Genomic DNA, 27,996 nt, shown 5'->3' on the forward strand with positions numbered 1-27,996 from the left:
AAGGGTGTCATTAAGCTGGAAAAAGTTCAGGAAAGATTCCCGGGACCGTCGGGCTTGAGTTATCAGACGTGACTAGATACGCTCCCAATACAGTAGGAGACTGCTGATCTTAAAGATGTCTATAGGGTCACAATGGGAGCAGATAAGCTACGGGGAACTCTATCTTTGTATTTACAGGGATAGGGGAAAGAGGCACAGATGAAAGTGCAGGAAATAGATGAGATGCTCAAACAGCGATGGGAGAGAGGAAGCCATGAATCTGGAGGATGGATGGCATCTCAAAGACAACCATGTTCTACATTCAACGTCAGGCAGCTTCTCTGTGGAAAACAGATGGGCAAAGGTTTGGGTCTGGACTCTTCTTACTTACAAAATTCTTAAGGGGTTGGACAGGCTAGATGCAGGAAGATTGCTCCCGATGTTGGGGAAGTCCAGGACAAGGGGTCACAGCTTAAGGATAAGGGGGAAATCCTTTAAAACCGAGAGATGAGAAGAACTTTTTTCACACAGGGAGTGGTGAATCTCTGGAACTCTCTGCCACAGAGGGTAGTTGAGGCCAGTTCATTGGCTATATTTAAGAGGGAGTTAGATATGGCCCTTGTGGCTAAGGGGATCAGAGGGTATGGAGAGAAGGCAGGTACGGGATACTGAGTTGGATGATCAGCCATGATCATATTGAATGGCGGTGCAGGCTCGAAGGGCCGAACGGCCTACTCCTGCACCTAATTTCTATGTTTCTATGTTTCTTCATTTTGAAGAAGGCTCCCAACCCAAAACATCATCCATTTACGTTCACCAGAGCCTGACCCGTCGAGTTACTCCAGCACTTTGTGTCTTTTTTTTTGGGCAAACCTACCTGCAGCTCCTTGTATCTCCCAGTATAAGAGTTGACGTTCTTGCAAACTCGGGGTGAAATGCGTGTGTCTGGGTGGAGTAGAGGGCACTGTGCTTCAGAGTTTCAGACTGCACAGATTTGTATCAGCTGCTTATATCCAACACGGATGCTTACTGCCAGAGAAGGAAATGAGAAGTATTCCGATCCTCAAGACTAGGAGCTCTTCAGGAACGGTGGGAAAGGGGGACCTCATTCACACTCCAGAACCTTTTACTCAAAATACAGGCCAGAGCAATGAATTCTCAAGATAGACACAAAAAGCTGGAGTAACTCAGCGGGACAGGCAGCCTCTCTGGAGAGAAGGAAAGGGTGATGTTTCGGGCCGAGACCCTTCTTCAGACTTATTCCCATTCAAATCACTCAGAAAAATTATGAACATTTAATCCTGTTAACTGGATCATTGTGACACTCCAGGCATGGGAAATCATTACACAGACTCCCAGGGTCTGTAATATTGTGGTAACATTACAAATATTTAAGTGAGCAAAGAAAAGATAAAAGTGCATAACGGTGGCGGTCAATGTGAAGACTGTAATTTGTGCCAATGGACTTAATCTGCATTAATATTGCAATTAATTGGACATGACTGCAGCCTATCATTGAAAGCAGAGTCTTGTCTCAACAAGCATCTGTGAACCACTCACTGACGCAAAACATCTATCACAAGACATGACAAGAATGATCCATACATGCCAGTCATTTCTCCTGGCTCAAAGGCAACAAATCAGATGAATGAACAAAACAAAATCGATTTGCGGAGTTAAAAGATATTGCAAGTATGTAGAGCAGGGCAGAGGTATGAGCCTTTGGGGAAAGATTCTAACCTCAACCACCGCCTTGACACAGTCGTAAGATTTAACCGCAACAGAATGCAAAGAGAAAAATTAATGCACTAAAGAATTTGGGGCTGTCCAGTGGTACAGCTGGTGTAGGTGTTTCCTCGGGAGCTGTCTCTGTGGAGTTTGCATGTTCTCCCTGTGGGTTTCCTCCGGGTGCTCCGGTTTCCTCCCACATCCCAGAGGCGTGTGGGTTTGTAGGTGAATTTGACCGCTGTACGTTGTCCCTAGTGCGCAGGGAGTGGACGAGAAAGTGGAACAACGTAGAACGTAGCAAGCCAATTGTGCCAATGTAGGGCGGCACAGCGGTAGAGTCGCCGCCGTACAGCGCTTGCAGCACCGCAGGCCCGGGTTCCACCCCGACTACGGGCGATGTCTGTACGGAGTTTGTACGTTCTCACCGTGACCGCGTGGGTTTTCTCTGAAATCTTCGGTTTCCTCCCACACTCCAAAGACGTACAGGTTTGTAGGTTAATTGGCTTGGTAAATGTAAAAATTGTCCCTAGTGTGTGTGGGATAGTGTTAATGTGCGGGGATCGGTGTGGACTCAGCGGGCCGAAGGGCCTGTTTCCGTGCTATATCTCTAAACTAAACTAGTGTGGGCAGGAGATTGATAGTTATCGTAGACTCGGTGAGCCAAAGTAGGTTGTCGATCTAAAGTAAACAAAAGAAAACTGTTTTGCCGAACATTTACACTAGTTCCGGTAAAAGCCTGCTGGATCACCTGGTTGCTAGTTCTTTGAACCCCTCTTCCCATTCCTAAACTCTCTGTCTTAAGCCTCCGCCATTGGCAGAGTGACACCACACACAAATTGGAGGAACAACATAATAGTTCATAAGACATCGGAGCAGAATTAGGCCATTAGGCCCATCGAGTCTGCTCCGCCATTCGATCAATGGCTGATATATTTTCCCTTCACAAACCCATTCTCCTGCCTTCCTCCATAACCTTCAGTCTGAAGAAGGGTCCTACCTGAAACGTCACCCATTGTTTTTCTCCAGAGATGCTGCCTGGCCCACTGAGTTACTGCAGCAATTTGTGTCATGCTGACTCGATAGAATGGCAAAGCTACTCTTTGTGGTTAGGAGAGAATTTGGCCTTTCCAACATTCAAAATTGATTTATCCCAAAGTCAGAGGGTGGTGAACCTGTGGAATCTCTTTCCCACAGAAGGTTGTGGAGGCCAGGTCAGTGGATACTTTTAAGGCAGAGATAGATAGATTCTTGATTAGTACGGGTGTCAGGGGTTATGGGGAGAAGGCAGGAGAATGGGGTTAGGAGGGAGAGGTAGATCAACCATGATTACATGGCGGAGTAGACCTGATGGGCTGAATGGCCTAATTCTCCTCCTATCACTTATGATCTTATGAAAGCATGATCTCTTCCCACAGCTTGGAGGGTAGGGTCAGGATGAAAAAAAACACACACACACAAAAACCAATTAGTGGGAATCATTTAAAGCTGTGGAATGATTGGCAATTTGAAACATGGCTTGTTTAGAGATTCGCCAATTTGTTTTCCAAGTTTACAAGGACAAAGGAAGAGCATTGTCCTTGTGCACAACTCCAAGGCCCAGCCAGCCCCGGCTGCAAAAGCCAGCTGTGAGCAAAATTGCAACACGTGGCCCGGAGGCAGCAGTCATAGATATTTTTACTTAAAAAAAAAACCAGGGTGAGAAGGAGAATGTTCTGTCCACAGCGGTTTTGGCAATTTTTGACATTGAGACCCATTTTCTGCTGGAATTGAAAGTAGATGTTGCCAACGGTTGGGTGGGGTGTTTGGCGAATTAACCGTGTGCTGGGCGCGGCACGGTGGCGCAGCGGTATAGTCGCTGCCTTATAGCGTTTCCTGCACCGCAGACCCGGGTTCGATCCCGACTACGGGTGCTGTCTGTATGGAGTTTGCACGCTCTCCCCGTGACCTGGTGGGTTTTCTCAGAGATCTTCAGTTTCCTCCCCCACTCCAAAGACGTACAGGTTTGTATGTTAAGTGGCTTGGTTGTCCCTAGGGTGTTAATGTGCGGGGATCGCAGGTCGGTGTGGACTCGGTGGGCCCGAAGGGCATGTTTATGAGCTAAACTAACCTAAACTCATGAAGCTTTTGAGGATAAATTAAAAAATAACTCAACAGGATATGTTCAAATAATTGATTTTCAGCAGACAGCACAGCTGTTTTCAAAGGATTATTCGAGTTTACGCCACAGGCTGTTTTCACACAAACATGCTTTTATAATAAGAGTTTTGTTTAACAACAGCAAGCATGAGATCATTTAAAAAAGAATGAAGGAAGTGTCTTTTGTTTTTTTATCTAAACAAGAAAGCAAGAGCCATGGATGCCAGTTAGCTTGGGATGAAATTGGGAAGGTTGGCCTGTATGGACCTTGAAGGCTGATAACTCCAATCAGGAACTGGGATATTCTGGAAAACAGTAAGCTAGAACAGAGGTCAATGGCATAAATGATGATCTTACCAAAACAAGGCCACAGAGAAGCCATAGTGACATGCTTTTCCTTTGCAAATGAGAGCAAAACCTAAAGAACCCAGGCACAAGGAACTGATAATGCTGGTTTGTAACAAAAGACACCAAGTGCTGGAGTAACTCAGCGGGTCAGGCAGTATCTCTGGAGAACATGGATAGGTGGCATTTCGTGTTGGGACCCTTCTTCAGACTGATTGCAGTTGGGGGGGTAGAGAAAGCTGGAAGAGAGTGGGCATAGGACCAAGCCTGTCGAGTGATGGGTGGATACAGGTGAGGGTTTCTTTGCTTAAAAATTGGCAAATGGTTGGACAAAGGCCTGAGAGGAAAAGGCACCAAGCTTGTGACGAGGATAGAAGAGATATGAGTTGTGAATCCGTAATTGGAAGGGGACAGGGAGGAGGGTGGAGGGAAGGGGAGAAATGGGTGCATATCCAGGTGGGGCATCGAGAGGACTGCGGGGAAAAAGAGGGAGGGGGAATGGGGGTGCGGGTGGGGGGAGGAGGTTGTTTGTACCTCAACAACTAAGTTACAGAGATAGGTTGAATAAGTTAGGTCTTTAATCTCTGGAGCGCAGAAGGTTAAGGGGGAACTTGATAGAGGTCTTTAAAATGATGAAAGGGATAGACAGAGTTGATGTGGACAAGCTTTTCCCTTTGAGAATAGGGAAGATTCAAACAAGAGGACATGACTTCAGAATTAAGGGACAGAAGTTTAGGGGTAATATGAGGGGCAACTTCTTTACTCAGAGAGTGGTAGCGGTGTGGAATGAGCTTCCAGTGGAAGTGGTGGAGGCAGGTTCATTGGTATCATTTAAAAATAAATTGGATAGGGATATGGATGAGAAGGGAATGGAGGGTTATGGTATGAGTGCAGGCAGGTGGGACTAAGGGGAAAAAAATTTGTTCGGCACGGACTTGTAGGGCCGAGATGGCCTGTTTCCGTGCTGTAATTGTTATATGGTTATATGGTTATATGGTTATATGGTTTGTAGGTCAGTTACCTAAAATTAGAGAATTCAATGTTCATACCACTTTGTCTGATTTTCATCTCTAGCCTTTGTCACATACACATCGGCCATTTGCCGATCTAACCTATATCCGCCTATCACTTGCCAGGATTTTTCCCACCTCCCCATCTCTCTTCCAGCTTTCTCCCCCTCACTGCAATCAGACTGAAGAAGGGTCCAGGACCACGAAATGTCGTCTGTCCATTTCCTCCACAGATGCTGCCTCCACAGATGCAGTCCCTTCTGTCTCCATCGAGAGGGAACATTTTACTTCGCACATCCAACTCTTGGGTTTTATCAGTTTAAAAATCTTGTCTTGTGGCATCTCTGCGTCTTGTTTGGAGCAAATATATAACTTTGTGCGTGTAATTAGTGTAACTGAATTAAATTAAATCGCATTATGCGAGAGATTGTTATTGGACATTTATAGTTAACCTTGAGACTTGAAAACAGCAACTCAAAAAATATACATTTATCACACCCACACACACACACACTGGAGAGAACTTACGAGCTAATCTAATTTAAAGAAATATGACTCAAGGCAATATAGCAAGTTGAGGCATAGAAACTGATGAGTATAAATGAAACAGTAAATTACTTTAATGCACATGAGTCTTGTCAAGTCAGAAAGGCTGAATATAAGGCAAGGTTTTAACCTTAAATCCTTAATGTGACACAGGCAGATTTACTCACTGAACATGCCAACACTGTCTAGATGCATTTCCTTCTTGAACATGACCAAATTGTAACTCTTACTCAACTGAGCCGAACTTTGCCACTGTCTTAGTTTAGTTTAGTGATCCAACGAGTCCTTGCCGACCAGTGACCACCTCGTACACTAGCACTACCCCACACACACACACACACAAGGAACAATTTACAATTTTTACCAAAGCCAATTAACCTCCAAAGTTGTACGTCTTTAGAGTGTGGGGGGAAACCAGAGCGCCGGGAGAAAACACACGCGGTCACGGGGAGAAGGTACAAACTCCGTACAGACAGCACCCGTAGCTAGGATGGAACCTGGAGTCTCTGACGCTGTGAGGCAGCAACTCTACCGCTGCGTCACCGTGCCACCTCTCAGCCTGTCCCTTGGACACTATCTCCCATTTGGCACCTCATGCTAAAATCTATTTAGTTCATATATCAAACATTCCAGTCATTTACACGCCTTAATACTTACTCAATGTTTTAACTCAAGTTATAAAGTGCATGAGTGCCTCAGCGGGTCAGGGAATATCCATGGTGGGAATGAATAGCTTAGGACCCTTCTTCAAAGGAACGTGAGGTGGAGACTGAGAATTTAAAAAAAAAGACACAAAGTGCTGGAGTAACCCAGTGGATCAGGCAGCATCTTTGGAGAACATGGACAGGTGACGTTCTGGGTTGGGACTCTTCTTCTGACCGATTATGGAGATAGACTGAGAAGGATGGGCTGAATGGCTCAGATTCCTAATAAATCTTTTCTATTAAGTCCCAGCCTACTCTAGCTCTCCGTATAGCTCGGACCCTCTAGCCCCGGTAACATCCTCTGTCTTAAATCTTCTCTGTACAGACCTTTGATTGAATTTACTAGTATTTTTCTGCCCTCTCTTTGCTTTCTCCATTTCGCTTTTCATTTCACTCTGCTGGTTTTTATCATAAGGTCGTGAGTGATCGGAGTAGATTTAGGCCCATTTGGCCCATCAAGTCCACTCCACCATTCAATCATGGCTGATCTATCTCTCCCTCCTAATCCCATTCTCCTGCCTTTTCCCCATAACCCCTGACACCCGCACTAATCAAGAATCTATCTATCTTCTGCCTTAATAATATCCATTGACTTTAGTTTAGTTTAGTTCAGAGATACAGTGCAGAAACAGACCCTTCAGCCCCCCGGGTCCACACCGACCTGCGATCCCCGCACATTAACACTATCCTACACACTATCCTAGGGACAATTAACATTTATACCAAGCCAATTAAGCTACAAACCTGTACGTCTTTGAAGTGTGGGGAGGAAACGAGAAAACTCGGAGAAAACCCACACAGGTCACGGGGAGAACGTACAAATTCTGTACAGACAGCACTCATAGTCAGGATTGATCCCGGGTCTCCGGCGCTGTAAGCACTGTAAGGCAGCAACTCTACCACTGCGCCACCGTGACTGCCCTGGCCTCCGCAGCCTCTGTGGCAAAGAATTCCACAGATTCACCACCCTTTGATTGACGATATTTCTCCTCATCTCCTTCCGAAAAAATCATCCTTTAATTCTGAGGCTATGACCTCTAGTCCTAGACTCTCCCATTAGTGGAAACATCCTCTCCACATCCCCACTCTATCCAAGCCTTTCACTATTCGATACGTTTCAATGTGGCTCCCCCCATTCTTCTAAACTCCAGCGAGTACAGGCCCAATGCTGTCAAACATTCATCGTGGGTTAACCTACGCATCCCTTTTCAAAGACTCTGCTGCATTCATCTCCCTGCGTTTGCCATAATCCTCCTTTCTTTGTCTTATCCCATCCTCTCTGCAGGGGATTTATATTTGGCATGGTCACTCTTGTTTACTGCGATTATGTTCAATTTGAAGAGTTCGAATCTCATTCCTGAATGCCTCCCGTTGCTCTGGGACGGACTTCCCTTTGAAACGCTTCCAGCGCATTTTTCTGCTGAAATCACTTCTCAATCTAGGATTGTTGGCATTACCGCAATTTAGAATCTATTTTGGCCAAGTCCTTTTCCATAATAATGCTACATCTCACTCAATTATAGTAAAGCTCACAAAACGTTTTCTCAATAATGGGTCTCGACCCGAAACATCACCCATTCCTTCTCTCCGGAGATGCTGCCTGCCCCGCTGAGTTACTCCAGCATTTTGTGTCTATTCCCAATAATGCTCCATCCAATGGTCCATAATTGGTCCCTGGATTAAATCCAGAATTATTCCTCCACCATTGCATGCGTTTTTTTTACAAGCATAAAAACTCCTTCCAAATTTAGTCTTGGGATTCTATAATAATAATAATAATAATAATAATAATTTTATTTATAGAGCACTTTAAAAACAAACATAGCTGCAACAAAGTGCTGTACATCACTAATCATTGACAAAAAAGTTAATACACTCCAAAAATAACAATCAAAAGAAATAGTAGGAAAGACATGTAAAATAAAGAAACATCAAAAACACCACAATCAGAAGTAAAGCCTCAGGCATGGTCAAAAGCCAGGGAGTACAAATGTGTTTTAACACTGGATTTGAAGATGGACAGTGAGGGGGCCTGTCTGATGTGCAACGGCAGGGTGTTCCAGAGTGCCGGAGCAGCAACAGAGAAGGCTCTATCCCCTCTGAGCCACCGACTAGACCTCGGTACCTCCAGGAGCAGCTGACCAGCTGGAGCGTATGGGTGGAGCAGCTCAGAGAGGTAAGGCGGGGCGAGCCCATTCAGAGATTTAAAAACAAATAACTATGCTCTCCATACCTTCCACACTGACTGTTTCTCGTTAATTTTAGTTTAATTGATGTACCCCATTGTTACTGCCCTTATCCTTTCTTACATCAAAAAGAGATTGCTCATAAATTCTTAAATCTCCCTTGACTATACTATAGAGTCCTTGCCTCTTTCTTGATTTTTGTGTCATTTGTTACTGGTTTAAAATCAGTGCAGATACATTAGTGAGAGAATTATACAGCATGGAAATAGCTCCTTTGGCCTAACTTGTCCATGCCGACCAATGTGCCCTATCCAACCTTGGCCCATTTGACTGCATTTGGTCTCTTTCCCTCAATCTTTTCCGATCTATGCATCTGCCCAAATGTTGTGTTTGTACCTGCCTCAACTACCTCCTCTGGCAGCTCATTACACACACCCGCTACCCTCTGTGTGAAGATGTAGTCGTTCAGGTTCCGATTAAAGTTACCCCCGCTCAATGTGACCTCTTGATTCCCCAACCCTGGATAAAACTCTGTACATTCACCCTACCTATTTCCCTCATGTTTTTATACACATCCATATGGGCCAAACACAGACAAATGGGACTAGCTCAGATGGGGCACCTTGACTGACATGGACGAGTTGGGCTGAAGGGCCCAGTTCTCTGCTTTATGATTTCATGATTCAACGCCCCACTCCCATTTTGTCCTTTCTGTCTGTGAGCCCCTGCCTGCTCTGTTACAATGAGACCCAACACAAGTCATAGAGTCATTCAGCTTGGAAACGGGCCTCACCTCCCAATTTGTCCTTGCCGACAGGGGGCAGCAACAGTGGCGTGGTTGAGGCGGCACAGAGGTGTAACGGTAGAGTTGCTGCCTTACAGCGTCAGAGACCAGGGTTCAATCCTGACTTTGGGATCTGCCTGTACGGAATATGTATGTTCTCCCCGTGACCTGCGTGGGTTTTCTCAGAGTGCTCCAAATTCCTCCCACACTCCAAAAACGTTCAGGTTTGTAGGGTTAATTGGCTTCGGTAAAATTGTAAATTTATCCATAGTGTGTAGGATAGTGTTAAGTGCCTGTCCCGCTTTCACGACCTAATTCACGACCTCTGCCGAGTTTGCCCTTGACTCATACTCGCAGCAAGGTCGTCACGAGGTCGTAGGTAGGTCGTAGCAGGCCGTGATGCTAGTCGTAGGTACTCGTGGCATCAAGTAGGTCGGGGAGTTTTTTCTAGCCTGTTGAAAAATGTCCACGAGTAAAAAAGGTCGCGAATTTGGTTGTGAAAGTGGGACAGGCCCTTTAGTGTGCGGGTGATCGCTGGTCGGTGTGGACTCGGTGGGCCGACGGGCCTGTTTCTGTGCTCTAACTCTCAAGTCTAAAGTCTAAAGCTTGAGGAACAACTTCTCATCTTCCATCAGCGCACGTTCAAATCATCCGGACTCAATATCAAATTCGACAACTTCTGGTTATTTATTTTTCTCTGTCTGTATTGGAACTGGATATTTAAGCTACAGGCCATTCAGCTATGACATTGCCTCAGTTTCTCACCCTTCATCGGCACAGACTGATCTGCCGGGTACATTCTATTGCATTTCATGACATTTTACCCTCTTTTAACTATACTATCTAACTGCCACCATTTATTCGTCCATCACTACTTATCTTCTTGGCAACCCTAACCTCATCCTTTTGTAGATATTCCCATTATCTCTCCCTCTCCCTCTATTTATCTCTCCCGTCTTCACTGCAACATAAAATTAACTTCCTTTTCTCTCTATACACTGGTGGGACAGTCTAGGACCAGAGGTCCTAGCCTCAGAATCAAAGGAAGTACCTTGAAAGGGGATGAGGAGGAATTTATTTAGTCAGAGGGTGGTGGATCTGTGGAATTCTTTGCCACAGAAGGCTGTGGAGGCCAAGTCAGTGGATATTCCTACAGCAGAGATTGATAGATTCTTGATTAGTACGGGTGTCGGGGGTTATGGGAAGAAGGCAGGAGAATGGGGTTGAGAGGGAAAGATAGATCAGTCCAGTCATGATTGAATGGCGGAGTAGACTTGATGGACCGAATGGCCTAATTCTGCTTCTTTAACTTATGAACTTGTGAACCTGAAATACTTGCTCTATTTTCCCCATTGTCTGAGCATTTGGCTGTTTCCAGCATTTTTATTTTTAGCTCAGATATCTGGCACTTGCCATTGTTTTGATCTCCAAATTTAGCATCCCAGACATCTACAATCCAAGAGGATTAAGGTAAAAAGGTGAGAAAATGTCTATGCATTAATTATAAACTGCTAAAGTTTACCTGATTCATCAATAACACCAGAGGATTGGATGAAAGTAAGCATCTTTGTTCAATTGGTGATAAACCAAACATCTGCAGGCCGCCATACTTAGAATTAGTTCTGTGAAAATTGATAGTTCACAAGTTCTAGCAGAATTAGACCATTCGGCCCATCGAGTCCACTCCACCATTCAATCATGGCTGACCTCTGCCTCCTAATCCCATTTTCCTGCCTTCTCCCCATAACCCTTGACACCCGTTCTAATCAAGAATCTATCTCGGCCTTAAAAATACCCACTGACTTGGCCTCCACAGCCCTCTGTGGCAATGAGTTCCACAGATTAACTATCCCCTGACTAAAGCTAACTACTCTCTGACGAAAGAAGTTGTGGCTAGGGACACAACCTAGCAAGGAATTGGCAAGACGTGGTGGGTGAAATGAAGTACTTTTGGTTCAGAGAGATTAAATTGAGTCAAACAGATAGTTTCTTAAAGGTCAATGAGGTTGTGTATTGAATGGGAATAGTGTGTACTGAATTTCAGTAAACATTTGACATGACTTAGCAAGACAGGCCATTAATTAAAATGGAGGCAAATGAAAGACTATCATCCATCTTACTCATTCTTTCTCAATGAACTCCAAGGAAACAATTGAATCTCGGGGTTCTGATCATTTCCGCTATCTGGACTTCTCACTGTTCATTCCACAATTCCACAATTCCTGTCCGTTGACAGTTTTATTTCCCAAAGTTCCATGATTATAACATACAACAGTACAGCATAACGGGCCCTTCTCATCACAATGTTTGTGCCAAACATGAAGCCAAGTTAAACTGATCTCATCTGTCTGTACGTGATCCATATCCCTCCATTCCCTTGCATCTCCATGTGCCTATCTAAAAGTCTCTTAAACGCCACTATCATATCTGCCTCCACCACCACCCCTGGCACACGTTCCAGCCACCCACCACTCTCTGTGTAAAAAAACTTGCCCGGCATGTCTCCTTTAAACTTTCCCCCTTACAATTTATAAGCTATGCCCTCGTGTTGAGACATCTCCAACCAGGAACAAAGTTCTGACTGTCTACCCTATCTATGCCTCTCATAATTTTATATACCTATCAGGTCTTGCCTCAACCTCCGACGTTCCAGGGAAAACAATCCAAGTCCATCCAACCACTCCTTGTAGCTGCAACCCTCTAATCCGGGCAGCATTCGGGTAAATCTCCTCTGCAAAGCCTCTATATCTTTCATGTATTGAGGTGAACTGGGACCAGAACTGCCTGCAATACTCCACAGTCATAAGGCATTCAAATAACCCTGACTAATTTTCTTTAATCACTGCTTCATGGAAAGTTGTGCCAAGGTGGCCAGATAGACACAAAGTGCTGGAGCAGACACAAAATGCTGGAGTAACTCAGCGGGGCAGGCAGCATCTCTTTAGAGAAGGACTGGGTGGCAATGGGAGTGCAGCATAGGCTCACCAGGTTGATTCCCGGGATGGCGGGACTGACGTATGATGAAAGAATGGGTCAACTGGGCTCGTATTCACTGAAATTTAGAAGGATGAGAGTGGATCTTATAGAAACATATAAAATTCTTGGAGGATTGAACAGGCTAGATGCTAGAAAAATATTCCCGATGTTGGGGGAGTCCAGAACCAGGGGTCATGGTTTAAGAATAAGGGGTAGGCCATTTAGGACTGAGATGAGGAAGAACATTTTTAGTTGTGAATCTGTGGAATTCTCTGCCACAGAAGGCAGGGGAGGCCAATTCACTGGATGTTTTCAAGAGAGAGTTAGATTTAGCTCTTAGGGCTAAAGGAATCAAGGGATATGGGGAAAAAGCCAGAACAAGGTACTGATTTTGGATGATCAGCCATGATCATATTGAAAGGCGGTGCTGGCTCAAAGGGCGGATTGGCCTAATCCTGCACCTATTTTCTATGTTTCTATTCAGCCAACTCAGCCAAGCAAATGTACAGCATCTTTTTGTAAGGCGATAAATGAGGTTCAACACTACTGATCAAAATAATGGTTCAGCTGTCCATTATTATATAGCCAATCTATGTCTTCACCCCATACTCAGATGTCAGGACAGAGGGAATTGGAAGGAATCACTTCACCATCCCATGCAAAAATTTCTATTCGTGGAGAATGACTAGTGAAACAAAATTGATCATGCATTGAGAAGGGAATTAGAGAAAAATGAAGGAAGATAATGAAATGTGCAAGAATATGGGTCGCAGTTCTTCCAGAGGGGTAATGTGAACAAAACAAGCCAATATCCATGATTTGATGTTGGATGCATTACTCTATAAATGAGCAATTTACTTTATTTTTTAATATTTTCCACACAGGAGGAATGCAGGAAAGTCCTGAGTCTGAAGAAGGGTCCTGACTCGAAACTGTACATAGTTCTCCAGAAATGCAGCCTTGACTGCTGAGTTACTCCAGCACTTTGTGACTTTTCTTGCAAACCGGTACCCTGCAGTTTCTTGTGTCTGCAAAGACCGAGCGAAGATAGGCCTCAAAATGCTGGAGTAACTCAACGGGACAGGCAGCATCTCTGGAGAGAAGGAATGGGTGACGTTTCTGGACGAGACCCTTCATCACACTGGTTAGGGATAAGGGAAATGATATAAGCTATGATGTAGAGAGTTAAAGGCCTAGCGACACAGTTATCAGCGACTCTTGTTGAATTCCGGGCAGATTTTAATCAGCGGGCACAAAACAAAACCTAGGAGAGTTTAATTGTGCAAAAAATATTCCAGTCTCATCCTTTCTGGAACATTTAGCGTATGCCTTCTGCAACAGAAGTTTGATGTTGAATTTTGAGCCGCATCGGCCACGACTGACAGGAAACCTGATTAAAAAGTATAAATGCAAGGTCGGATACCAAGGAAAATTCGCATCCAAACAGTGTATGTTAAGAAGAAAATACTGTCGGCTGATTGCCGAAAGGGAAATAAATTGCCTTCTCACAGTGCTTTGATTAAAAAGACAAAGCAAAGCCAGAAAGGGAACACTTAGGCTGATCGATTGGTGCTTAGACCTGCTTTCATACAAGCGCAGTGGCAAACCTCCAACCGGATTGCCACATACCACCCAAATGCTGCCTCCAGCAGCTCCAAACAGCAGATGATGAAGAAGGGTCCCGACTCCAAATGCCACCCATCTTTTTTCTCCAAAGATGCTACCTGACCCGCTGAGTTACTCCTGCACTTTGTGTCTATCTTCAGTAGATGATGAAATCTCTACGTCAGTCAGTGGATGATCAGCCATAATCACAGTGAATGGCGGTGCTGGCTCGAAGGACCGAGTGGCCCACTCCTGCACTTATTGTCTATTGTCTGTTGTCTATAGTGCATTGTACAATTGTACAAGATGCCCTATCAAAGCTGGTCCCATTTTCCCGCATTTGGCCCACATCCCTCGCAATCTTTCCGATCCATATCCCTGTCCAAATGCCTTTTAAATCATGTTGCAGTTCTTGCCTCCCCTGGCAGCTCGTTCCATACACCCGCCTTAGGTTCCTATTCAATCTTTCCCCTCTCACCTTAAACCTATGTCTGTTTCTTGAAAAAAGACACAAATTGCTGGCGTAAAACACAGTGGGTCAGGCAGCATCAATGGAGAACATGAACAGGTGACGTTTTAAATCGAGACCCTCTTTCTTACCCTGCTTGGTTCCCCTAGATCCTGTGCTTTCACCCTATCTATTCATAGAAACATAGACATAGAAAATAGGTGCAGGAGTAGGCCATTCGGCCCTTTGAGCCTGCACCGCCATTCAATATGACCATGGCTGATCATCCAACTCAGTATCCTGTACCTGCCTTCTCTCCATACCCCCTGATCCCTTTAGCCACAAGGGCCACATCTAACTCCCTCTTAAATATAGCCAATGAACTGGCCTCAACTACCTTCTGTGGCAGAGAGTTCCACAGATTCACCACTCCCTGTATGGACAATTTTTTTCTCATCTCAGTCCTAAAGGATTTCCCCTCTATCCTCAAACTGTGACCCCTTGTTCTGGACTTCCCCAACATCGGGAACAATCTTCCTCCATCTAGCCTGTCCAAGAATTTTGTAAGTTTCTATAAGATCCCCCCTCAATCTCGTAAAAACTAGCGAGTACAAGCCGACTCTATCCAGTCTTTCTTCATATGAAAGTCCTGACATCCCAGGAATCAGTCTGGTGAACCTTCTCTGTACTCCCTCTATGGGAAGAATGTCTTTCCTCAGATTTGGAGACCAAAACTGTACGCAATACTCCAGGTGTGGTCTCCCCAAGACCCTGTACAACTGCAGTAGAACCTCCCTGCTCCTATATTCCCCTCATGATTTTCCACACCTCTGTAAGATCACCCCTGAGCCTCCGAGCAATAAGCCCGGGTGCCTCTCCCTGTAGCTCAGGCCCTTGAGTCCTGGCCGCATCCTCGCAAATCTTCTCTGCACTCCGCAATTCCCTCAACTTATTCTTGCGGATTGTGGCCATATAGATGTGTCCCTCAACTGGGCAGCCACGTGGGATACATCGTCCTGATGTGTTTTTATTTAACACTTTGCTCTTCCCAATGTATATCTGTTGTTCAATCGAGGAATTCAACACTAAAAGAGTCCACTGTTACCCGCGCACAGATGGGCAAGATGGGAACAGGCTATGTCTCATAAACTGGTGACACATTCAATATCCTGCGAGTTAAATTAAACTGGAGATGAGGTTTCAGCAACAAAACATCCTGTGCCTATTTGTTTCCTAATCATTTAAAGCATGGATGAAAAGCAATATGCAAACAGAGTGATTCAGGCAAGATTCAATGCGCAGCATTGGTCTCCAGGGACACACACGTTCAGGCAGTATCAGGACTAGATGTGGGCAGCATGGTCACTTGATGCAAAAATGCCAACGGTGGCAAATCGATCATCTGTGAATGTGGCAACTTAGAACACTGTAAGTGGAAGACAGAAGACAACATTCATACACTTTGGCAACATTTTCAACTCAAAGGTCTCTTTAGATTCATGTGATGTCTCAACCGTTACGTTTTACAGCAAATCTGCGGGGTGGCGCGGCAGTAGAGTTGCTGCCTCACAACGCCATAGACCCGGGTTCAATCCTGGCTGAGGGTGCTGTCTGTGCGGAGTTTGCGAATCACATTCTCTCTGTGATCGCGTGGGTTTTCTCCGGGTGCTCCGGTTTCCACCCCCCACATCACAAAGACGTGCAGGCCTCTGTAAAATTGCTCCAGTGTGCAGGATAGAACTAGTGTACAGGTGATCGCTGGTCGGCGCAGACTCGGTGGGCTGAAGGTCGTGTTTCCCCGCTGCGTATATAAATAAACTAAACTAAAGTGCTACTTCCTTATCATTTAATTCTTAATTAACTTCAACTTGGCAAAGAGATAAGACTCTGGGACAACTTACTCCTGAGGAAACCATGATGGAAACATGTTTAATTGTCATATGTTCCAAAAGTGGAACAATGAAATTCTTACTTGCATAAGAATTGTACACAGTACTCATAGCAGTTCATTAAATTAAAAAAAACAAAAAACAGCATTAGGGCAAACCAAAAGCCGGAGTGTTGTGCAACCAAGACAGTTTCTAGTTAGACACAAAAGCTGGTGTAACTCAGCGGGTCACACAGCATCACTGGAGATGCTTCTTCAGATCCCTTCTTCAGACTGAGAGTCAAGGGAAAGGGAAATGAGAGATGTAGACTCTTTCTCCAGAGATGCTGCCTGTCCCTGCTGAGTTTCTCCAGCTTTTTGTGTCTATCTTTGGTTTAAACCAGCATCGGCTGGTTCCTTCCTACACAGTTCCCAGTTAGCTCATTCCAAACTGAAATACCTAAGGTCATCTGAATCCGCTTCTAAATGTGCTTTTTAATTGATAGTTAAAGGCCAACAGGTTAAATAATGTGGGGATGTGTTTATAGTTTGAGGGGAAACAGTCACAGAGAATAGAATAGAATGGTTTTGTCTAGACAAGGGAGGATTAAAGTGTGGATGAGAGAGGGTTTTAGTTTTTGCACAGCTGTGTCGGAAAACAGTTTGATGCAGCCTCAGGTATACTGACTATGAAGCTCTAACAATTTTGTTTTAACACTGACTTTTTTAACAACTTTGGACTTGAATCATGCAAAATGGTGCTGGAAAAACTCTTGTGTACTGTCTCAGTGTAATCTACCATTCCTACACTCTTGTACTTCAGTATGATTGTGCTTATTGTTACCATTGTACCATTGTTACTGAGCTCTATGCTCAGTTGTCAGTGCAGGTGTCAGAGGTTATGAGGAGAAGGCAGGAGAATGGGGTTAATAGATCAGCCATGATTGAATGGCGGAGTAGACTTGATGGGCCGAATGGCCTAATTCTACTCCTATCACTTATGTAAAAAACAAAATTTCAGTGCACCTGGGTACAGGTAGCAATAATGTTCCATTGAATCATATATTTCATGTTTGACACAGGCTTACTGACGATTTTCCAGATAAAATAAAATTGGAAGAACCCGTGGGTTTGTGTATTTAGATTTTTTAAAAGCTTTTGGTAAAGTTAGTGTGCAAAATTAACGCATCAGGGTAATGCGCCAGACAGGTAAGTGGTAACTAGTGGAAAATTGCAGAGAATTTTGTTTGAGCCCGTGATATTCACAATATATATTGCTGTTTTAGATGAAGGAACCAAACATAGTAGTTCAATGTTCATCCCTGGCATGAGATTGGGTGGGATTGTAAATTACGAGGAGGATGCAAAGTGGCTTTACGATTATTTAGACAAGTTGAATGTGTGGGTGTATAGATTGCAGATGTGGTGCATATGAGGTTATCCACTTTGCTAGGTGAAACCGAGAGGGGGACTATTATTTAAATGGCAATAAATTAGGAAATGTTGATGAAGTTCGGGGTGGTTTTGTCAACTGATTCCCGTGATGGTGCGATTGTCATGCGAAGAGAGATTTAGTTTAGTTTAGAGATACAGCGCGGAAACAGGCCCTTCGGCCCACCGGGTCCGCGCCGACCAGCGATCTCCGCACATTAACATTATCCTATTCCCACTAAGGACATTTTTTACATTTATACCAAGCCAATTAACCTACAAACCTGTACATCTTTGGAGTGTGGGAGGAAACAGAAGATCTCGGAGAAAACCCACGCAGGTCACGGGGAGAACGTACAGACTCCGTACAGACAGCACCCGTAGTCGGGATCGAACTGGGGTCTCCAGCGCTGCATTCGCTGTAAGGCAGCAACTCTACCGCTGCGCCACCGTGACTGCAACTTGTTGATTGGGTCAACAAGGCTCGATTCACTGAAGTTTAGAAGAGATACAAAATTCTGACAGGCCTGGACACAAGGGTTGCAGTGAGCCTATTTTGGTTTCTCACTATAGGGGATTGAAACTAGGGGTGTCATAATATGACAAAAGATATGTAGGACATAGTTTCCCCATTTGCTTTAGCTGCCAGAGTGGATAACCTTGCATATATCCACGATATATTGCATCTGCTATCTATACACCTGCTCACTCAACAGTTAGATGACGCTTGGAGAAGTACATGGCTAGGAAAGGTTTAGAGGGATGTGGACCAAACACGGGCAAATGGAACTCACTTAGAGGGGGCATCCTGGTTGGCATGGACGATTTGGGCCGAAGGGTCTTTTTGACGCTCGTACTTTAAATCGATGCCCACCAGTTCTTGATTCCCCAACCCTGGGAAAAAGGGTGAGCAGGAGAAGGGAAGTGAGATAAGGATATCATCCACCATGATATTGAAGGGCAGAGCAGGAGCCTGATCATTGACTCCTGATCCGATATTTCTTATTCTTCTGTGCGAGAAGAGATCTTCCGCAAATAATATTTTCAATTTGTTATCCCTTCCAACTCTGTGGAGGGCATTTACGTCAGAAGAAGAAAATCACATCATGATACAGCTGGTTTGCAAGTAAACTTTGAAATCATGTGTTGGTTAACACTGCATGCATAATCCAGCTTGGAAGGACATCTGATCATGGCAGATTCTTGAATCATGGCATTTCTCACTCTGTATTTTAATTGTTGGGCACTTGAAGCCTCGGTTTACTGAAAAGAATTGAGCCTTGCTCATAAGTTCATGTCACAGGTGCAGAAGTAGGCCATTCGTCGAGTCTACTCCGCCATTCAATCACGGCTGATCTATTTTTTCCTTCTCCCCATAACCTTTGATCAAAGGTCAAATGATAGACTGCCTCCATTTTCCTGAGCATTACACCCATTTCCCTTCTCCAGTCTATATTCTTCAAAAAACCTGTTACCAACTGATTGTGAACCATGTTTTGGTCACCCCATTTCCAGTTCTGGTCGCCCCATTATAGGAAGGAGGCGGATGCTTTGGAGAAGGTGCAGGAGAGCTATACCGGAATATTGCCTGATTTGAGGTAATTAGCTCTAAGGAGAGAAAACACAAAGTGCTGGAGTAACTCAGCGGGTCAGGCAGCATCTCAGGAGAACAAGGATTGGTGATGTTTCGGGTCGGGACTGACTATAAAGAGAGGTTGGACAAACATCGATTGTTTTCTCTCAAGCTCAGAGGGATTGGCAGAAGTTTATAAAATCCTGGTAGAAGTTTATAAAATTATGATAGGCATGGTGGCACAGCGGGAGAGTTGCTGCCTTACAGCTCTTGCATCGCCGAAGTCCAGGTTCAATCCTGACTACGGGTGCTGTCAGTACGGAGTTTAGATGTTCTCCCCGTAACCACATGGGTTTTCTCCACGATCTTCGGTTTCCTCCCACAATAGACAATAGATAATAGACAATAGGTACAGGAGTAGGCCGTTCGGCCCTTCGATTCAATGTGATCGTGGCTGATTATCCACAATCAGTTCCTGCCTTCTCCCCATATCCCCTGACTCTGCTATCTTTAAGAACCCTATCAAGCTCTCTCTTGAAAGTATCCAGAGAACCGGCCTCCTGAGGCAGAGAATTTCACAGATTCACAACTCTCTGTGTGAAAAATGTGTTTCCTCATCTCTGTTCTAAATTCCTTACCCCTTATTCATAAACTGTGGCTCCTGGTTCTGGACTCCCCCAGCATCGGGAACATGTTTCCTGCCTCTAGCATGTACAGACCCTTAATAATCTTATATGTTTCATCGGTCAACGCAGACTCGGTGGGCTGAAGGGCCAGTTTCCGCGCTGTATCTCTAAACTAAACAAAACATAGATTGGGTGGAGAGTCAGAACATTTTGCCCAGCATGGATATGTCAAAGATTAGAGGGCACAGCTTTAAGGTGAGAGGGGCAAAATTTTAAAGAGATGAGCGGGGCTAGCATTTTACACAGAGGGTGGTGTGTGCCTGGAATGCACGGCCATGGGTGGAGGTGGAGGCAGATACGATAGTGGCGTTTAGAGATTTTTTGATCGGCACATGGATATGCAGGGAATGCAAGGGATATGGATCACATGCACACAGAGGAGATTAGTTTAGCTTGCCATCATGTTCGATACAGTTATTATGTATTGTTCTATGTTCGTGGGTTCTGGAGTCTCATGATCTAGCCTTGCAGCCACAGTCACTTTGATGCATATTGGTGATACCCGATTCTCATTCAACCTGCATATACTGACCATCCAAATGGCGCTTAACCAGGACGAATCTTTGTGCGCTAGTCACAGAAGTGGATCTGCAATCACTTGATACGATCGCGCCACTCTTTTAAATCTCTACTCCGACGACAACATTTCTTTAACAATTAACTGTGTTCTGCACACCGTGGATTGTCACCTTGTCGTGGTGGAGAAGCTTGTGTGGACCTGAGAGTGATGCCGTCTGGAGCTATGCTCCTGGTAGGGCCACCCATGGCGGTAAGGTCAAGGGGGAGGTCTCTGACAAAGAGTAATCCAACCAAGACCTCAAGGATGGAACAGGCGGGGGACGATGGCTGACTTTAGTGGACGTCACAACGGCTGGGAAGGCGGATGAAGGTTGTAGCAGAAAAGGGTCACTGGTCGTCTTGGACTCCATGCCACTGGATCCTGACCCAGATCTGTCAAGGACCGTGTGGTGGCTGTCTGTGCACCAGTCTCCCCACGTTAAACAAAGTCATGCACAGGCGTCCTCCATATAGGGAATAGCACCCTGGAGACACCCATGGTCAGCCACGACTGAAGGGGGCCTAAATGTACACTGTGGGTGGCTCGATTGTAATCATGTGCTGGTGCTGGCTCGAAGGGCCTACTCCTGCACCTATTTGTCTATGTTTCTTTGTATTATCTTTCTCTATCCTTAGATATAGTTATTGATTAGTAGGACTGGATGTTACAATCCCTAAAGTTTTTCATTACAATTGGCATTTGGTATTCTTGGGGATGACCACTTGGAGATTTTGCTACCAATCAGAAACATCTTCAGTTGTGTACCTCAACGTCACTGGGTTTTCGGCCTTTTATTGTATTGTATTGTATTGTATTCAAATTTATTGTCATTGTCTCAATTTGAGACAACGAAATGAATTTCCCTTACAGGCAGTATCATAAAAAAAAAAACAAAAAAAAAAAAAAATAATAAATAAATAATAAAACATATTAAAAATAAAATTGAAATTGAATTTAAAAAAAAGCACAAACACAGAAAGTCCACAACACAACATAACATAAATGGCACCAAGGTGAGGATGGCACCATAGTCCCATCCCACCTTGATCACAAGACAGTCGAGGCAGGCCCACCGCAGAGTGATCAGACCTGGGTGTGTGTCTTATGGTTAGCCTCTAGATGGTCACGTGGCAGCCCAGACAGCATCTTTTCTCTTCAGCCACAGCCAGTGACTGCTCCATTCTGCTTTTGTCCTTCCATCTTCCTCTCTACCGCTGACTGTGGCTGGTTGGGCTCTGGACTCGTGTCCGTTGGTGGGACTGTACTTGGTTGAGCTTCATCCTGGGGTGCTGATACCCTGTGGACTGTGGTGGTTACCCTGCCACTGGGCTTCACTCGACTGATTTGGCCTACCTCTTAGAAGGTAATGGTCAATGCGAGGCCCCACACCAAGCCTTCACAGGCACTTTTCCCTGCCCTGGTGGATCTTGAGACCCTCCTCTGCTGTTATCTTTTCCCAGCCACAGATAATAATAATAATAATAAATTTTATTTATGGGCGCCTTTCAAGACACCTTACAAAAATTTAGCAAGTAGAGGAAAAACATGTAAGGGAATGAAATAAATAGTAGAGACATGACTAGTACACAAATTAAAGATGCAGATGCAGATGCAGCTTCGTAGCTTATGTCCTGCTGGGGCTGCTGCTCTGTCAATTGCTGTGCTAGTTGCCTTATTCATAGTCGATTCCTTCCGTAGCAATATAAGGGTGGATCCAAACCGCTGATTAGCGATGGATCCTGCTGGCATGAGGAGCTAGCCCATGCCAGCCCCGGTGGGGTCTATTCCCTACGGTCAGCAGTCTCTCCAGGCCTCTCCCTGGTTATCAGACTTAGCTCTTAGGGCTAACGGAATCAAAGGACATGGGGGGAAAGCAGGAACGGGGTACTGATTTTGGATGATCAGCCATGAACATATTAAATGGCGGTGCCGGCTCGAAGGGCCGAATGGCCTAATCCTGCACCTATCTTCTCTGTTTCTATGTTTCTGCTGACTGCTTGGCATGCAACAAAACCTTGTCGCGGTACCTTGGTGCACTTGACAACAAACTGAACTCGAGTTCAACTCAACATCATCCCAGCTCTGCTGTCTTGTGGCTGCATCCATCAGACCACCCCGTTAACTGATGAATGTAATATCCCACACTCTTTCAAACTGACAGCATCGGCTTTGCAATATGCTCTCCAAAGAGACAGTCTGGGTCACCAAGGGAATACGATTCTTCCAAAATAAAAATGTGCCCAATAAGGGAATTTGTAGAGTGCGATCCTTTGTTTAGTTTTAATCCAAAGCAAATCTTTCTTCAAGTTTCGTGGAGCAAAAGCACTTACCTGTTTAAGTGAGGCTTCTGTTTTCTCCGAACATGACCTTCTGGCAGGGTTGGTTTATGGTCTGGCAACAAGCCTAAAGAAAGCAATTAGTGCCACATTGGTCACTATAGTAGCAGCTGTATTTTATAGACTGTGAGTGTTACCCGTGTATATAATAATAAAGTTCCCACACACAGAAACCCAAAAAGCAGCTGTAAAACCAGCCGCAAGCATGTATAAACACTGTTGCCAGCATCATTTTTTCAAAAATAAACTCATAGCATCGTTGACAACTGCACTTTAAATTAATTTGCGTAATCATAGTTTTGAGGCGATTGAGAATTGAACCCTGCCTTAAGCAAACCTTCTTGCACGGCATCACTGTCTCTTTGCCAATGCTACAGTTGTCAGCTCGTGTTTTTATAATATAATACAAACTAATGGCTTCGAAGAGAGTGTGTGTGCATCTCATGCTCTCTCTCACACTTTTAGTCAATGAAAGTAAGCATGCAGGTACAGCAGGCAATGAAGAAAGCGAATGGCATGTTGGCCTTCATAACAAGAGGAGTTGAGTACAGGAGCAAAGAGGTCCTTCTGCAGTTGTACAGGGCCCTAGTGAGACCACACCTGGAGTATTGTGTGCAGTTTTGGTCTTCCAAATTTGGGGAAGGACATTCTTGTTATTGAGGTAGTGCAGCGTAGGTTCACAAGGTTAAATCCCGGGATGGCAGGACTGTCAAATGCTGAGAGAATGTAGCGGGTGGGCTTGTATACTCTGGAATTTAGTAGGATGAGAGGACACCTTATTGAAAAGATTATTAAGGGTTTGGACATGCTAGAGACAGGAAGCATGTTCCCGATGTTGGGGGAGTCCAGAACCAGGGTACACAGTTTAAGAATAAGGGGTAAGCCATTTAGAACGGAGATGAGGAAACACTTTTTCCACACAGAGTTGTGAGTCTGTGGAATTCTCTGCCTCAGAGGGTGGTGGAGGCCGGTTCTCTGGATACTTTCAAGAGAGAGCTAGATAGGCCTCTTAAAGATAGGGGATAAGGGGAGAAGGCAGGAACAGGGTACTGATTGTGGATGATCAGCCATGATCACATTGAATGGCGGTCTTAGCTCGAAGTGCCGAATGACCTACTCCTGCACCATTTGTCTACACACACACACACACACACACACACGGGGAAAAGGCAGGAGAATGGGGTTTAGGAGGGAGAAATAGATCAGCCATGATTGAATGGTGGAGTAGACTAGATGGGCCGAATGGCCTAATTCTGCTCCTATCACTCATGATCTTATGAAGAAATATGAGTCGCAGCAAGTAATGGTTTTAACTCGAGCCGAAAATAAATGAATTTGTCGTTGATCAATGGAAGTGAACAGTGTAAAGGCACAAAGCGATTTATTAGCAATTGACAAGGACAGACAAAGAGCTATATTTCTTCTGTGCCTCTCACCGTCTCACTACTCCCCAATGTATCCACAACCAATTAAGTGATTCTACAGAAAGGTCAGTGTTGAAAATTCGGAAACTCGCCGGCTAATTTGAGAAAAGCAAACACATAAAAAAAAACAATAAAAGGGCCAGTTAATTGGATGAGGTAATTTAATATGAGAAATAAATATTGGCCAGGAAGCTGGAAGGAACCACCCTATAATTTATCAAAAGTGCTGTGTTCGGCTGACGGGGGAGATGGGGGTCAAGATTCAATGTCTTTAAAGGCATTAGCGTTTGCCCAGTTTTATACAAGAAGCATCCTCAGTTCTGGGGGCTGGGACGTGATCCTTTAACCTCGAGGCAAACCTGCTGCCAGTTGAGCCTTGGACATGAGAGCAAGTCATGCTCAACGCAGAGAAACACCTCTTACCACGCCAAATGAAAATAAGGTTCAAACCAGGGTTTCCAATTTTGAATGGTTTAGGTCTAGGCTTATTATTGTCTCGAGTGCCAAGTTGAGCTTTGATCTGCTTGTAAGCCAATCTGAACGGATAACGCTGCACATAAATACAGCCAAGTCAAACTCAAGTACAGTAGGTAGAACAAAGGGGAAGGTACAGAGTGCAGAATACAGTTCTCAGCATTGTAGCGCACCAGTTCCACAGACAAAGTCCAAGGTCCGCAATGGGGTAGAGGTGAATCTGACAGTATCCTAACTTATGGAAGGGCCGTTCAGAAGCCTGATAACAGAGGGGAAGAAGCTGTTCCTGAGTCTGGTGGTGCGCGCTTTCAAGCTTCTGTACCTTCTGCCGGTCGGGAGTGGGATGGGACAAATCTTTGATTGTAGGGGCTGCTTTTCGATGTGTTGATGGAGTCAATGATGGGGGGGGAATCTGGTTTGTGTGATAGGTTGGGATACATCCACAAACTGTAATTTCTTGCGGACTTGGGCAGAGCAGTTCCCAAACCCAGCTGTGATGCACCCCGACAGTATGCAGTTGTATAGGGCTCTGGTGAGACCACATCTGGAGTATTGTGTACAGTTTTGGTTGCCTAATTTGAGGAAGGACATCCTTGTGATTGAAGCAGTGCAGCGTAGGTTCACGAGATTGATCCTTGGGATGGCGGGACTGTCATATGAGGAAAGATTGAAAAGACTAGGCTTGTATTCAATGGAGTTTAGAAGGATGAGGGGGATCTTATAGAAACATATAACATTATAAAAGGACTGGACAAGCTAGATGCAGGAGAAATGTTCCCAATGTTGGGCGAGTCCAGAACCAGGGGCCACAGTCTTAGAATAAAGGGGAGGTCATTTAAGACTGAGGTGAGAAAAAACCTTTTCACCCAGAGAGTTGTGAATTTATGGAATTCCCTGCCACAGAGGGCAGTGGAGGCCAAATCACTGGATGGATTTAAGAGAGAGTTAGATAGAGCTCTAGGGGCTAGTGGAGTCGAGGGATATGGGGAGAAGGCAGGCACGGGTTATTGATAGGGGACGATCAGCCATGATCACAATGAATGGCGGTGCTGGCTTGAAGGGCCGAATGGCCTCCATCCTGCACCTATTTTCTATGTTTCTCTGCTTACTACGGCGCACGTTACTCAGCTCTGCTTGAAGATGGCGGGATGTGATGGAGATTGAGGAGCATAACAACATCCTCTTCATACAATCTCTGGTCTAGTCACAGATAGATGTAGATACAACTGATTTGTAAAACTTTATAAGTGCACCGTTTTTGACTGAAAGTGAGTGCTTTGCCAAAATAAACGACTACAGGGCTCCACAGATCATCCTCTATTGACCTATTCCCTGAAAATAGTAATTGTAGAAGTATTTGAGAACCTTATTCCATATTGTAAATAGACTTTAAAGAACTACTATTAATACACTTTATTTCCGATTTCTCTTTGTCCCCAATTCACTAAGTTGTCTAGAACGTAGAACAGCACGGCACTGGAACAGGCCCTTTGGCCCACAATGTCTGTACCGAACATTATGCCAAGTTAAACTAATCTCCTCTGTTTGCACATGAAGCGGCACAGAGGCGCAACGGTAGAGTTGCTGCTTTACAGTGCCAGAGACCCGGGTTCCATCCTGACTACGGGTGCTGTCTGTACGGAGTTTGTACGTTCTCCCCGTGACCGCGTGGGTTTTCTCCGGGTGCTCCGGTTTCCTCCCACACTCCAAAGACGTGCGTGTTTGTGGGTTAATTGGCATTGGTAACAATTGTAAATTGTCCCTTGTGTGTGGGACAGTGCTAGTGTACAGGGATCGCTGGTCGGCGCCGACTCGGAGGTAGCGAAGGGGCTGTTTTGGCGCTAAATTAAACTAAACCACAATGATGTTGCAGCCAAGAAAGCACATCAATGCCTCTACTTCCTCCGAAGGCTGAGGAAACTTGGCATGCCACTAATAACTGTTACCAATTTCTACAAATGCACCATAGAAAGTATCCTACCGTGGTACATCTCACAGCTTTGTAATGGCATCCGTCCCGCCTAAGAACGCAATAACTTACAAAGTTGTGAAAGTACACAAGCCAGCTCCACAACCCCACCCTCGACTCCACCTTCACATTCACTGTAACAATAATTTTTCCCCAAGAAAGCTTGAAGAACATCCTTGAATTGCTTCCTTACTAATCAAGAATCTCCGCTTTAAAAATACCCAAAGATTTGGCCTCCACAACCGTCTGAGGCAATCTGCTTCTTCTTCTTGCGTATGGCGTGCACAGCCTAAAGTTGTAGGTCAACTTGTTTGATTTGATCTATTTGTTTGTGCACGTCGGGTTGATTGCATTAGTCGAAACAGGGTGGACCACGTGAAGGTTGCAATCTCCCACCCCTCTGTGGCAATGAATTCCACAGATTCACCTCCGTCTGGCTGAAGAAATTCATCCTCATCTCCTTTCTAAAGGTACATCCTTTTAGTCTGAGACTGTGCCCTCTGGTCCTGATCTCTCCTACTACCGGAAACATCTTCACCACATCCGCTCCAGCCAAGCCTTTCACCAGTCGGTAAGTTTCAAATGAGATTCCCCCTCATCCTTCTAAACTCCAGCGAGGGGAGGCTCAAAGCCGTCAAACATCCCTGGGCTCATTTCCAGGAGCGGTTGGTGCTTCTCCATAGTGAGAAGAGTACATAGATTCACTTCTCCATTGATTTCTCCATAGATGGAGTTGATTCAAACATAGAACAGTACAGAAAAGGAGCAGGTACTCTGACCACCAATGCCGTGCCAAATTGGGTTGCCAACTGTCCCGCATTAGCCGGGATATCCCATATATTGGGCTAAATTGGTTTGTCCCATACAGGACCGCCCTTGTCCCGTATTTGAATGCAGCTACTCGGATCGAGGGGACTATCGGGTTGGAGCGCCGCATCCGGCCCCGCCTCACCCGTCCCGACATATTGCAGCCCATGGAGTGCACCAGCAGCGCATCACAAGTGGCTCCGTCGGTCGGCAGCCCGGCTAGCTGTCCGACCTTCGGACCTTCGCTTACCGACACCACCACCACCCCTCCTTCTCATGGCCGATCGTCGGTTCATGATTTGGATGGGGTGTCGGACTTTGCGCGCAATGTCCGGCAGCCGGGCCAATACTCCTCAGCTGGCCCACCGACTAGGCTTTGTGTGCAGTCCAGCACCCGGGCCAACTCAACGAGTCGGTCAACGA

At 45.2% G+C, this 27,996-nt stretch overlaps 1 protein-coding gene across 1 annotated transcript in view; it reads right to left on the reverse strand.

Annotated features, from left to right (window-relative positions):
• Positions 1 to 27,996, reverse strand: part of LOC129697559 (28S ribosomal protein S18a, mitochondrial-like) — a 97,538-nt gene that overhangs the window by 24,171 nt on the left and 45,371 nt on the right. Inside the window, exon 5 of the mRNA XM_055636226.1 lies at positions 22,894 to 22,966. Coding sequence (XP_055492201.1) covers positions 22,894 to 22,966 — 73 coding nt within the window. The remainder of the gene's footprint in view (positions 1 to 22,893; positions 22,967 to 27,996) is intronic.

Source organism: Leucoraja erinacea, chromosome 5 (genome assembly GCF_028641065.1).
Source record: "Leucoraja erinacea ecotype New England chromosome 5, Leri_hhj_1, whole genome shotgun sequence".
In the NCBI taxonomy this organism is placed as follows: domain Eukaryota; kingdom Metazoa; phylum Chordata; class Chondrichthyes; order Rajiformes; family Rajidae; genus Leucoraja; species Leucoraja erinaceus.